Consider the following 14,305-nt stretch of genomic DNA (forward strand, 5'->3'; position numbering starts at 1 on the left):
AGTCCCCCTTATGGACTGAGGACAAAGGACCAGGCCTGATGTCACCAGACCCTTTGCTATAAATGTACATGTGATACATATTCTTACTTTAGTGTTATTGCTGTATTGTATCCTTTTCCTGCAATAAGCTTTAGATTTATAACCATTGTCATTCTGGGTTCTGTGAGTCTTCTTTAGAAATAGAAACCTATTTAACTGCTACTGTTAGTACAACCTCCAAATAGCTCACACAGCAGCAGGAATTTAATGTAAAATCATCTGTCATTATAGGCCATAACTTTCTGAACTCTCGCAGCTTCTGTACATTAAATGTTCTAAATGCTAGTTCTGAAATTATTACTTGCCAACTCAGCATTAAATGTACTTGTATGCTGGTAGAATTCTGACCACACTGTCTGACCTATGTGGGGAGCACATTATAACTGCACAGGAACTTCATTTCTTTGATATAACTTTCTCCTTAATTCATGCTATCTTTGTCTGACCTAATAGCGCTATGACTCACTTGCCTCCTTTCAACCAGATCCTTCCACCTTTGCTCATACTGCACGTCCATTCCTTTAATCATTAAGCCCTTAGGACATCAGGTTCTGGTCAGCATTGAACTGTCTTAAGAAAAAAACCTCAGGTCTGTTAACCATGATAACAAAGTTTCTGCCAAATTAAAGATAACATCTAACCCTCAGTTATGTTTTAGCCTCAGACCCATAAAAGTGGAACAACCCTACCAACCACATCCTCATGCAATCAGACTGGATGTCGCCATGGTTGACATCAGACTCTGATGCAATGATAAACTACTCCTTGCTCTAGCTCCAACAAATCGACAAATCGGTAGAGCTCACAACTCCAGCTCCCTTAGCTACCATGACTAATGATTTTTCCCTTATATAATCTATCACCTAGAGGCCATTGGAGAACCACATCTTAGAGTACTGGCTCATCTGTGTCTCTGGCCTTGGTGCCAATTCCCTAAATAAACCTTTACTTTTCTTTGCTGCAAACTCCTGTTTGCATCTTATTTGGCTTTGATGCGCATAGGCAAACTAACCCCTTTTGTTCAGTAACAGAATCGGCACATCAAATCAGGGCTTATATAGCAGGAGAGCATATCTATAATGACATTTAACAGATATTATCAGGCCTTGACTGATGTGGCTCAGCTTATTGTGCATCCTCCTACAAAACAAAAGGTCACTGGTTTGATTCCCAGTTAGGACATGTGCCAAAGCTGTGGGTCTGGTCCCTGGCTGGGGTGCGTGTGAGAGGCAATACTCACATCCATGTTTCTCTCCTTCTCTCTCTCCCTCCCTTCCCCTCTCAACAAACAAACAAAAAATAAATGAATAAATAACTTTTTTAAAAAAACAGATATTATCAGGATTGCATCCTGCCATTATTGTGGGTGAATTGTTTTTATTTATTTATTTATTTTTTTATTGTTTCCAAGTACAGTTGTCTTCATTTTCCCCCCACCATTTGCCCTCTCCCTGTCCATACCCACCTCCCACGCTTGATCCTACTCCAATTTGGCTTTGTCCTTTATACGTGTTCCTTGACTACTCCTTGCCTTCTTTCCCCTGTTATCCCCCTCCCTACTTCTCTCTGGTTACTGTCAGTTTGTTCTGTATTCCAATGTCTCTCGTTATATTTTACTTCCTTGTTTGTTTTGCTGATTATGTTCCACTTATAGGGGAGATCATATGGTATTTGCCTTTCGCCCCCTGGCTTATTTCACTTAGCATAATGCTCTCTAGTTCCATCCATGCTTTCGAGAAGGGTAGTAACTCTTTCTTTCTTTCTGCTGTGTAGTATTCCATTGTGTAAATGTACCATAGTTTTTTGATCCACTCATTTATTAATGGGCACTTAGGTTGTTTCCAGCATTGGGCTATTGTAAATTGTGCTGCTGTGAACATTGGGGTGCATAGGTTCTTTTGAATTGTTTTGGGATTCTTAGGGTATAATCCTAGCAGTGGAATCACTGGGTCAAAAGGCATTCCATTTTTAGCTTTTTGAGGAAATTCCAAACTGTATTCCACAGTGGCTGCACCAGTCTGCATTCCCACCAGCAGAGTACTAGGGTCCTCTTTTCTCCACAACCTCGCCAGCACTTGTTTCTTGATTTGTTTATGATGGTCATGCTGACTAGTGTGAAGTAGTATCTCATTGTGGTTTTAATTTGCATCGCTTTGATGGATGGTGATGTTGAGCATCCTTTCATATGTCTCTGGGTCCTGTGTATGTCCTCCTTGGAGAAGGTCTGTCCAGGTCCTTTGCCCATTTTTTAATTGGATCGTTTGTCTTCTTGGAGTGGAGTTGTATGAGTTCTTTATATATCTTGGAGATCAAACTCCTATCTGATGTATCATTGGCAAATATATTTTCCCATATGGTTGGTTCCCTTTTCATTTTGCTGATGTTTTCTTTAGCCATGCAGAAACTTATTTTGATGAGGTCCCACTTGTTTATTCTTTCTTTTATGTCCCTTGCTTTAGGGGACGTATTGGTGAAAATATTGCTACATGGGATATCTGAGAGTTTCCTGCCTATGTTCTCCTCTAGGACTTCTATGGTATCATGACTTATATTTAAGTCTTTTATGCATCTTGAGTTTATTTTTGTGTATGGTGTCAGCTGATGATCAAATTTCAATTTTTTGCACGTAGTTGTCCAGCTCTCCTAACACCATTTGTTGAAGAGGCTATTTTTACTCCATTTTATGCTTCTGCCCACTTTGTCAAATATTAATTGATCATAGAGACATGGATATGTTTCTGGGCTCCCTATTCTGTTCCAGTGATCTATGTGTCCTTATGCCAGCACCAGACTGTTTTGATTACAGTGGCATTGTAATACAGTTTGATATCAGGTATTGTGAGCCCTCTTACATTGTTCTTCTTTCTCAAAATTGCTGAGACTACTTGGGCTCGTTTAGGGTTCCATATGTTTTAGAAATATTTGTTCTATGTTTGTGAAATATGTCACTTGCATTTTAATAGGGATTGCATTGAATCTATTGATTTCGTTGGGTAGTAAGGACATTTTGATGATGTTAATTTTTCCAGTCCATGAACATGATATACGTTTCCATTTGTTGTGTCTTCCTTAATTTCCTTCTTCAGTGTTGTGTAGTTTTCTGAATATAGGTCTTTTCCCTCCTTGGTTAGGTTTATTCCTTAGTACTTTATTTTTCTTGTTGCTATAGCAAACGGGATTTTTTCCCCGATTTCTGTTTCTGCTATTTCGTTGTTGGTGTACAAACAATGCCTTCAATTTCTGAATATTAACTTAGTATCCCTCTGTCTTGCCAAATTCACTTATTAGGTCAAGTAGTTTTTTGGTGGAGTCCATAGGGTTTTCTATGCACACTATCATGTCATCTACAAACAATGACAGTTTTGCTTCTTTCTTTCCAATTTGGATGCTTTTTATTTCTTTTTCTTTTCTGATTGCTGTGGCTAGAACTTCCAATACTATGATGAATAGAAGTGGTTAAAATGGACACATTTGTCCTGTTCCTGATCTTAATGGGAAAAATTTTAGTTTTTGCCCATTTAATATGATGTTGGCTGTAGGTTTCTTATATATGGCCTTTATTATATTGAGGTATACTCCCTCTACTCTCACTTTGCTGAGTGTTTTTATCATAAACGGGTGCTGTAGCTTATCAAATACTTTTTCTGTATTGATTGATATGATTATGTGATTTTTGTCTTTCCTTTTCTTTATGTGATGTATTACGTTTATTGATTTGCAAATATTGTGCCATCCTTGCATCCCTGGGATGAATCCCACTTGATTTTGGTGTACAATATTTTTAATATATTGCTGGATGTGGTTTGCCAATATTTTGTTGAGGATTTTAGCATCTATGTTCATCACGATATTGGTCTGTTTTTTTTTTTCTTTGTTGTGTCTTTACTGGGTTTTGGGATTAGGATAATGCTGTCTTCATAAATAGAGTTTGAGAGTCTTCCCTCTCCTAGATTTTTTTGGAATAGTCTGATAAGGATAGGGGTTAGCTCTTCTTTAAATGTCTTGTAAAATTCTCCTGTGAAACCATCTGGTCTAGGGCTTTGTGTGCTGGGAATTTTTTGATTACTGCTTCTTTTTCACCAGCTGTTATCGGTCTGTTCAGGCTTTCTGCTTCTTCTTCATTCAGTTTTCAAAGATTATGTTTTTCTAGAAATTTGTCCTTTTGTGTGAACTGTTTTTTAAGTGAACTAATAACAAAACCAATATGAATCTAGTAGATTAACTCAACAAAATGAATAAAGTAGATTAACACAATCATTCAGCAACATAACACTTTAATTTTATCAGTAAAAAATAGTGCAGTGAGAGCTACACCATTCAGTTACTGTTGTAAATAGATTGCACTTTAAGGAAAAATGACTCAGGAGAAAGGAGAAGAGCTGCTGTCCCAGGCAGAGGATGGTTGGGATTGTTCAAATGGAGGCTGCCAAGTTCAGCACCAATAAAAAAATATGGCTTTACACAGTCTCCCTTAAGCTTGTTTTAATGTGTGCTCTTGCTCCAGGAACTTTTAATGCCACTGGTGAACAGAGCCAAGTCTTTTATGTGCACTTCCTCCAGTTCCCCCAACTCCTACTCCACCCAGGTTCTTACAAGAAAATACAGAAATTTTTTTATTGACTTAAGCAGTGGTACTAAATTAATTATTAAATATAAAATTATTAATAAATTTATGTTGAATTAAATGTTTTGCTCTCATATAAAAGATCTGCTTTCACTAACAGTGAAATAAAACATTAGTGTTTATATGTAAGTTGATGAAGTCAACTGTATTTCTTACATCCTGGGAAATATTACCCCCATCCTTTTGAAGGAGACAGATGAGCTATCATAAAGTGGCACCTGGTAGGCAAGATGATGTTTGTCTTGGACAGGGAATTCTTCTTAAATGCCAAGATAATCTTAGGCAACTACAATTTTCATTGTTCTTTGTTTTCTTTCTTTGCCAAGACCATTTCCATTGAATGATTTCCTTACCTTTTCTTTCACGCTGAGGAAAGCTACTGTCTGTAAACCATGTGAGATTTGCTGTAGGAAATACGTTCCTCAGTGAGCAGGTAAATGTTTTCTGGGGGTAAAGAGAGAAGACAGAAAGAATCATTTGCAAATTTAGAAGGAACAAATGACTCTTATATCTCCACCAAGCCTCACAAGAGGTGAATCGGTAGGAAATATTTTCTCCACTTTCAACAATGCAGTGTTTATGTTTAAGAGGTTGTATGAAAATTTGAACTATAGACTTTCTCTTTATGTTCTAAATTAATGGCTAGAATTCAGGACAATACTAATATTGCAAATCTGGATTCTTGGTTTTGAAAGAAGAAAATCACAAATGTACACATGCAGACTAAAACAGTACTAAACGGAATTGTAAGGATACAAGGAAGAAACAATGACAGACAGAGGCCAGAGAAGAATATCCTGTTAGACTAAATGCTACACTTTGGTTGTTTCCATTCCTCAGATGATGTAAGGTACTACTTGTGGCAATAACCACAGGAATACCTTAATATAAACATCTCACTTTTGACTTTTAGGGACTTTTCCTAATTCATTTTTCATTTTATTATCTTAATACTTTAGGGTAGGTAGGACACACCTTACTGTTGCCATTTGGCAGGTGGAGAAACCAAGGCATAGAATCACAGAATGGCTAAAGGGAGTGAGTGGAATGTGGTTGATGGCTCAATTGGGAACTATGTTACTTCAATCCCAGTCCCAAATATTTCCTAGTAAAACACATTTTATTGAAATAAGAGAGAAATAGAAAACCAGGTAGTTTATGTTACAGCACTAGAAAGTTTAAAAGTAGGGTTATGTTTTTAACACTTTTTTCTTTGTGAGATGGTTTCTTCAATAGCTTAGTGAAAATATCCAGTAAGACTTATTGGATCCTCATTATTTTATTTGAGATACTGCAAAATTATAATCCACTGATAATTCCTTGTTTTCTCATCAAGAGATGTGTGTAGTGTACATATCACCAGCCCTTGATCTTAGTTCTCAAGTATGTTCCAACTGATTACTAGTTAATTAATAAAGCACTGTTAACTGTATTAATGCTTGGTGTGCCAATTTCCCCACAGACCAGCTAGCCCTATAGAGTCTGGACCTATAGAGTTGAAAACCAAATTTAAACATACTGAGTTACATTTCTCTGGTGAAATCCTACAGAGGTATAGTGTAGCATCTCTCAGTATGTGACTACAAAAATCTCAAGAAAATAATGAGACTTTCTGAGGAAGCTACCTGTTGTGTATCCTAGATGGTTGGTAGCAAACGGTGCAGCTCCCAGTTTTCCCACCCATTCAACACTTCACATTGGAAATACATGCAGTGGCAGGGATGCAGATCTGTGAAATTATCTCACCTTTTGCCTTAAAAAATCAAAAGTAAAATCATGTCCCTTAAAATATGTTATTATTTAGTAAAGAAAAAATAATTCAGTTTATCTAATCCAATAAAGTGCCAAAGATCCATGATTATTTAAAGGTGGTCCTTAAAGGGAGATAAGAGTTATAGAAAAAGAAGTGTTATTATGTCAAAACCTTTAACCACACTTATGATTCATTTCTTCCATGCTCAGTTAATCCACCAGAAGATGATGGCATGGTAGTGTTAGTAACAAGTGGGGGTTCCATTATTTCACAAAGATATCGTCTCACTGAAAAAAAACCTCTTGTCAACTTAATAAAGATGTTTAAAAGATTTAACTCTTATGGACTTTCTGAATTAGGATTTTAATGGAACAATTCAGATATCAAATATTTTATAGCATCTCCAGACTATATCCCAAGATTTTGTTTAGTAATATGGTTTTGTCCTGAAACTTTTCCCGGTCCAGCTAAAACTTAAAAACTGTAGACTAAACTAGTTCAAGTTGAAGTCAAACATCTTAGGAAACATTGAGCATTATGGTTTTGCTGAGCAAGTGGAGCTGTCTTTATTTGGAAACTCCTACTTGGCCCAAATGAGTAAGAAGAAAACATGTTAAAAAAAAAAAGAAGTGAATATGCCCAAAAGTCTCTGTGCACACATATACAAGCACACACAGAGACATTTTCTTCTGTTATAAGGTAAAATCATTCACTTACTCGTTGTGTACCTGTTGCCTCTGTGAGACAAGAAAAATCATTGTTTTCTGCAACACATTATTCTAAGTCCACCTGGAATAAGTGAGCAATAGCACAAAGAATTATATAGTATAAATGCCAAAAAGTATTTGGACATTTTGTTGGAACTCAGAGAAGAGTGAAATCTGAAAATAACTTAAAGAGCAGAGTTGCCTTTTGTGGGCAGGGAAGAGATGAGTCCGGACTCCGCAGGTGGTCTCTGTTGGGCAGTTGGTGGGGAAGCCACAAAGATGCACAAATGAAATGGGTCCCTAGGCCAGGTGTGAGTTGGGAATGTTGTCCTGGAAGCAGAGGAAAGCCAGTGGATGTTTGGAGCACTAGGATATTGAGGAGACAGGAAAAATGGATCCAAACATGTCTGTAAAACTGATCATTGCCTTATTTCCACAGGTGAAATACTGAAATGGTGACCATTTGTCAGATAACCCATATTTAGTTCCTCTGAATTTGGACAGAACTGTTTCCAAAGGGCTTTGCAAAGAATCATTTTGAAAACATTTAGCTTTTTAGTTTAGAAAGAGAAATATTAAAAAAAGTTTCCCTATGTCTCTACCAACCCTTCATTCTTGTTTGTAGTCTGTCCTCCCCCTCCCATCCCTTTTCTTTTCATTTGAAATTTTACTTTCTGTCTCCACATGTTTTTTCCTCTGCCATTCCTGTCTTTTCTCATATAACACAAGGTTTTTTTCTTCCAAGTACACCTTCCTTAAAATGTTCCTGTCTCCTCTTGGCAGGTTTTTCTTCTTAAATTAACATATACACATGTATATTCATTTATTTATGATGTACACGGAAATTTTTATTTTTTTGCTTAAGTTGTGATTATCCCTTTATCCAAATCAAAGTAGAATCCAATAGCAATTCAGCTTTTACAACTCTATTTACATAATATAATAAAAAGCAACCCCAAATCTGTTTCTCAATTTGCCACGCTTCTTTGAATGTTTTTTTTTTAAATTTAATCTTCCCTTTCCTGCAAGTTCTTTGGCTTTTTACTTACTGTATTTACAACACCTATAGTTCCTAAGCCAAATTGAGACTTTTGGTCTGACAATTGGACAAAATATTTGAAACCGTAGATGCCCTTGAGGTATGTGGTTTCCCTGCCCATATTCACCCTTTTCCCCTTAAATGTCCTTTGCTTGAAAGTCATCTGGAATCCAGTCATCTGGAAACAGAACGGAGACATGTAGGTGCTGGATTTGCTGTTTTATTACATGGCATTTGCCAGGAACATCCTTGTAGTGCTGGAGGGGCAGGGAAAAAGTTTGCATTTGTCTGTGTTGCAGAAAAACCCACAGGCAAGGACACATCCACTTGGAAACAAGGCTCCTCTGAAAGTAGGAGGGAACAGGAAGTGGAGGTACCCTCCTCCGGGGGGAGGAGTTGGCTAATAACTATTCACGGTGCACAGAGCACTCACCCTGCACCAGAGGCATCAGAGATGGGACCAGAGCCTCCCTTGCCTGTAAGTACCCCCTTGTGGCCGGCAGGTGTTTCCCAACTGCTTGGAGTTGTGAAGCTTGATGAATGAGGCTCTTATTCACTTGAGAGACAATCCAAGTTGGGAGTCAGAGGTCAGGCTGCTTTTAAAATGTAATATAATTTTCCATTAAAAAAAGTCTTAAAATGGGATAAATAAGCCAAACATCTGGAGTAAGCTGCTGTCAGGAAGATCTTATCAGCTATTGGCTTTGCAGGTAATGGTTCCAGGGAAAGTGGAGTGTGTGAGCTGTTTGCCAGGACCACCCGGCGACACTGAGGCTGTGGAGATGTGTTCCACCTGTTTCTCCTCCGTGCATGCCAGCTCCTCCTGCTGAAAACAGCTAAGCCTGCTGTTTGGATTTCTTAGAATTCCAGCCCCAGAGGACTTCTCTAGGGATAAACTGACCTCACATTAGGAACTTTGCTACCGGGACCCTAGCAGGCATTTTAGCCTCTGACTGGATGTTGCAATGGTTCTGAGGAAGTAGAGTCTCTCTCACATCAGCATCTGTCTGTGCTTGCTGCTACCTACACCGAGAGAGACCTGGTGAAGCTCTGGCCCTGGGCATCCTCAACAATCTGAATCCTGAGACTGCTCCTCCTGCCTTCAAACACATTTCATAGGTATCTGGGAGCACAGACAGGGACAGTGGAAGCAGCCTGGAGAAAACCTAAAATTTTCAACATTCAAAAACACTGTAGTGGCAGTGGATGTAGAGAGAACACTGAGTTCACTGAAGATCTTTGTAATTGTAATTGTCACACTAATTTGTTTTGACTTTCTGGCCCAGCCAAGGAGGGATCAGTACATATCCGGGGTACACGGGGAAGGTACAGGAGAGCCTCCAAGGCCATTTTGCTTGGCTCTGACTCACCCTGACTCTCCAGTGAAGCAGAAAGGAGAAAACATCACACCTCCCAGGGGTGGCCAGCCTTTCTTTGACCATTATTGCGAATCTCCAAGAGTTACTGCAGTTCCTTTCCAAATACACAGTTAGCCTTAGTTGTGGTTCAACTAAGACTTTTTGCTCAAGGGAAGCTGTAGAAGAGGAGACAGTATGAGGCGGGAAGAGGAGGAAGAGGAGAGAACCAGGACAAAGACAAAAGGGGACTTACAGGTAAAGGAGGAGGAGGAGATCCACGAGACGGGAGAATTGGTTGGCCCCTTTGTGAGTGCCATGTCCACCCCAGTGCCCCACAACAAGGGGACCCGGTTTTCTGAGGCATGGGAGTATTTCCACCTGGCTCCTGCTCGTGCCGGGCACCACCCCAACCAATATGCCACTTGCCGCCTGTGTGGGAGGCAGGTGAGCCGGGGCCCCGGGGTGAATGTTGGTACCACCGCCTTGTGGAAGCATCTGAAGAGCATGCACAGAGAGGAACTGGAGAAGAGTGGCCACAGTCAGGCAGGGCAGCGCCAGGACCCAAGGACCCAAGGGCCCCAGCTCTCCATGGGCATTGAGGGTGACTGGGCCAGGCTCCTAGAGCAGGTAGGGGCCCTGGCTTTATGGGCCAGCCAAAGAGAGAAGGACCTTCTTAGGAGGGAGAGGGCAGTGGAGTGGCGGGAGCGGGCTGTGGAAAGGAGAGAGCGAGCCGTGGAGGAGGTGGAAAGGGCCATCCTGGAGATGAAATGGAAGGTGAGGGCTGAGAGGGAGGCCTGCCAGGGGGACACAGACCAGCCTGCACCAGCTCATCCTTTCCATTTTGTTTAAGTTAGGCTTTGGGAAATCTATGAAAATACTGAGTTTAGACTCATAGCAAAGAGCCATTTTAGTCCTAGCTTAAATATATAGCAAAGCAATTTAGTGGGATTTTGTTTTTAAGAGAAAGAGTGCATACTGTGGTTTAATCTCAGCAGGTCTGAATTAACCAAATGCTTTTCTACAGGGTTCCTACTGCTGTGCTAATCAAAACTTTAAAACACACTAACTGAATATAGATGCCGTTTTGCCACCATGGGTCTGTGAGTTGTTTGGGGGCAGAATGTACCAGCCAGTCACGACTGATGAGTGAAAAGAGTGGGCGTTATGCCTAGTGTTTGGTTTTGGTAAAGCTGAAGGTTTTGGCAGTTGAAGCTGATTGGGTAGTGAATGTACCTGCACAACCAGCTCACTCTAAGAGGCCCCCAATATGAGCAGAGCTTAGGCTCCCTGGGACTGAGGTGTTTGCATGCAAACTGGTGGTGATTTGAGAACTGGATACAGGCTTGTCCTGTGGAATCCAGCGGTGGAAGGACAAAGAAGTTTGAGCCTGAGATCTCCAGACCCTTCTAATATATCCCTTTCTCCCATTGTTGTAGTGCTATCCCACCTACTTTTATTAAAACGTTTCATCACTATAACCTGTCTGAATCTTGCAAGTCTTTTCAACAACTTAACGTATAAGTAATTAATGCATAATCAGCACAGAGAGAATTAAAGACTTTACAACTCATTTGAATTAAACATTAATAATAGAGGACATAAACATTTATTTATAAGTAGTTAAAAACGTAACCTAGCCTCATATCACAAGGTCTGTTAAAGGAGAAGGGGTTAGTGAGGAAGACATGAAAGAAACTCAAAAACAAATGTAAAAAAGGGGGGATGGCATAAATAGGAGAAATATAGACCAGAGGCACAAAAATTAAAAAGAAAGAAAAAGGGATAGAGAAGAATGTGAACATAGGAGAAGAGAGACAGCTCTCATGAAAAAATTTACCACAGAATAATAGAAGAGACCATGATTGTCTGGGGGAGAGAAGGTCAGAGAATATTGTCTTTGATTCTGAGGTCCATTTTAGTGAGTTAAGTTGCTTTTGTTTTGTTTCCATAGAACACACAGACCACTTGTCCATTTGAGCAGTAGTTTTTGGATTTTTTCCCCCGTCTCTGAAATGCTAACTCCATATCTATCCATTGTTCTCAGATTTTTAAAAAAACGATTGATCACTAAATTTTAAGAGATGTTTATGAAAAGGGAGATTAACAGTCCATAGAAAGAGAAAAATTCCCTGGGCTGCTGAAGATATGCCTAAAATGTTAACTCAGGAACAGAAAAAAATCACAAGGACAAAAAGAAGACTCTGGTCTTTGTGCTGGAGCTGGCTTTTGTTTTGGATGATTCCTCTAGAACATATTAAAAAAAACCCTGAGTTGGGAATAAGGAAAAGGGAATGATGAAAGCTGGGAAAGAAGAGATAAAGTCAGTAGTATCTCATTATGTTGTAGAAGCCTAAGTACTGTATGGGCACTGTCGTGCCTGAAAGCGGACAAGATCTTGGTAAAATAATAGGGTCTTGCTTCCTTCAGTCCCCATCTACATGGCTCCCTCTGAGGGCTTGTTCTTAGCCTCTGTCAGCAGCTCTGTCAACCAGATCTGTCTTCTCAGATGTGTGAGCTGTTTGTGGAACAAACAGAAGTTCAGACACCAGGCTTGTGAAAAACCCAGGCTGTACTGTAGTCTTGTAATCACTTTTTTTCCTAGAAATGGGACTGGTATTTAAAACTTCACTTCCCATGTGGTTTCCCCACCGTGGTGTGGTTCCCCTCTGAGGGCCTTCTCCAGCTGTGGTGAAAGCTCAGGCCTGCACCCCTGCAATGGCGATGGCATCTGGCAGACAGGGGACCAGGCATTTGGGCTCAGAGCCTTATTGTGCCACAATGTGCTAGAGAAAAAGAGAAGAGGCCAGAATACATACAACTAATCTTACACACTTACACTTGGAATATTGCTTAAGAAGGTCAATAAACCCACAAAGATTCAGGCTTTTACAAAACCAAAATTAAATAGACAAAATATCAAATTCTGTAAACAGATACTAGAGCTATCCTGCTAACTTCGATATGTGTTTTTAGCTTATGGTGTTTTATATGGTTCTTATGATTCTCTTTTTTCTTAGGGATTTTTAACCCTAACTGCTTTTGTTCCCTATGGTTCATGTTAGGTAGTTTTCCTTATATTTTTTCCCCTAAATTTTGTCAACCATAATAAAGATTAGGAGTGATAAGGATGAGACCTATGGAGATGATGGAGTTAAAATATAAAGCGCAGGCCTAAAAGAGAGACTTGTGGCTTGTGGAGAGACTGAACTGTTGAGTCAGCTCTGGAATTTTCATGCATCTCTCTGTGGCTTCTTTTGCTGCATCATCAGAGCTTGGCATAGAGGGCCAGTGGCCCTGGGCTGAGGGGTTCTTTATAGCATCTTTTGTTCTAATGAAAATACCTGCTGTATGGTAGGACCCCGAGGTTTAAGTTGAAGGTCCCTTTTCCATCTTAGCTCTGAAGGCAGGCTACATGCTATATTGGAACCCTGGTGAAGCCTCACTCTCAGGAACGCAGAAGAACATAACATCTACAGGTGTGACACTTGGATATTCTTGGCCTGTCCAAGCCTGAGAGGCATCATTTTTAGGATACTTTGGGGACTTTTCTATTTTACAGGATAACCAAATTAACTGTAAACTTTAAAACTTTAACTAGTAATGCAGGAAAACACTACTCATGACTGACCCAATCCCTATTGTTCTAACAATGAGCACTGCTGGGATAGCGCATATGTAGCTCATAGTAGGCATTTAACAGCTGCATATTGACTTAGTAATTTCTAAGGAATGAAGGGAGGGGGTAGAAAATTACCACTGCTCAACACTAGTGGTAGTCAGATGGTAGCTACTTTGCATATTCTCTCTCATTTGATCCTTATATCACTCTTGGGATGTTGGGATCACTGTCCCTGCTCACTGACAAGGAAGTGAGGGAACTGGGATTCCAGGGGCCAGAGTTAATAAGCAGTGGATAAGAGTTCAGCCCAGGTCTATCAGATTCCAACATCTATGTCTGTTTTTCATTATCCTGCACTGTCTCCTAGAATCAATCACATAATAGATTTATGAATACAAATGCAGAGGAAGGAATAAGTGAAAGTGGGTGAATGATAAATAGAGGGGAGGAAAGAAATATTCCTGAGACATTTACTATATGTCATGTACTTCATTGCTGTGCATAAATTTAATTTATCTAAGAACCCTATGAAATATTTATTATGACCCCAATTTTAGAGATGAGTTAGCTGAGATCCATGGAGGTTAATTAACTACTTGGTGAGGATATGTAGCTAGTAACTGGTCAAATTAGGATTTGACATTAGTTCTACCTGCCCCTGAAGCTGACTCCTTTCATTATACCACCCGGCTTGGATATGCATGCTAAAGTCTCATCCCAGCTTGGCCCTTTATTAGTGACTCAGCCGGTTGTTCAGACTCTCCAGGTTCCAATTTCTCATCTATAAAATGCCAGATACCCTATCTGTTTTGGAGGCTCATTGGGAACATCACTGGATAAAAGCATGTAAGAAGGATTTAAGGAGTACATAAGTTATTTAAAATACAATGGGGATTGTAAGAATATTAGTGTGAGGGATCTATAATGTTTGGCAAGATATTAAAAGATCCATAGACAAGCTGTGTCCTGTAGCTGGTTAGGTGGATTTGGTGAGAGAGTATTCACTAATTCCCCAGGAAGGGAGGTTCCCTGGTTTTCCTTCTCAGCACCTAGGCGGGCATGGGTACAGAAGAAGAAATCTGATAACATGTAAGACACAGTTGTTCCTTTTAAAACTGGAATTCTTGGGTTGAATTTTATGGTTACATTCTTGATTGAGTACATAT

The 14,305-nt window shown here is 39.8% G+C and overlaps 2 protein-coding genes across 2 annotated transcripts in view; one reads left to right on the forward strand and one right to left on the reverse strand.

Annotated features, from left to right (window-relative positions):
• CD96 (CD96 molecule) overlaps positions 1 to 14,305 on the reverse strand; it is an 83,840-nt gene that overhangs the window by 39,732 nt on the left and 29,803 nt on the right. Inside the window, exon 6 of the mRNA XM_054577327.1 lies at positions 5,017 to 5,107. Coding sequence (XP_054433302.1) covers positions 5,017 to 5,107 — 91 coding nt within the window. The remainder of the gene's footprint in view (positions 1 to 5,016; positions 5,108 to 14,305) is intronic.
• ZBED2 (zinc finger BED-type containing 2) lies at positions 9,101 to 10,907 on the forward strand. Its single transcript, XM_054577328.1, has one exon. It carries the CDS (start codon positions 9,716 to 9,718, stop codon positions 10,367 to 10,369), a length of 654 nt encoding a protein of 217 aa, XP_054433303.1. The 5' UTR covers positions 9,101 to 9,715; the 3' UTR covers positions 10,370 to 10,907.

Source organism: Pteronotus mesoamericanus, unplaced genomic scaffold (genome assembly GCF_021234165.1).
Source record: "Pteronotus mesoamericanus isolate MK-2021 breed Mesoamerican mustached bat unplaced genomic scaffold, CSHL_Meso_final contig_42, whole genome shotgun sequence".
NCBI classification, from domain to species: domain Eukaryota; kingdom Metazoa; phylum Chordata; class Mammalia; order Chiroptera; family Mormoopidae; genus Pteronotus; species Pteronotus mesoamericanus.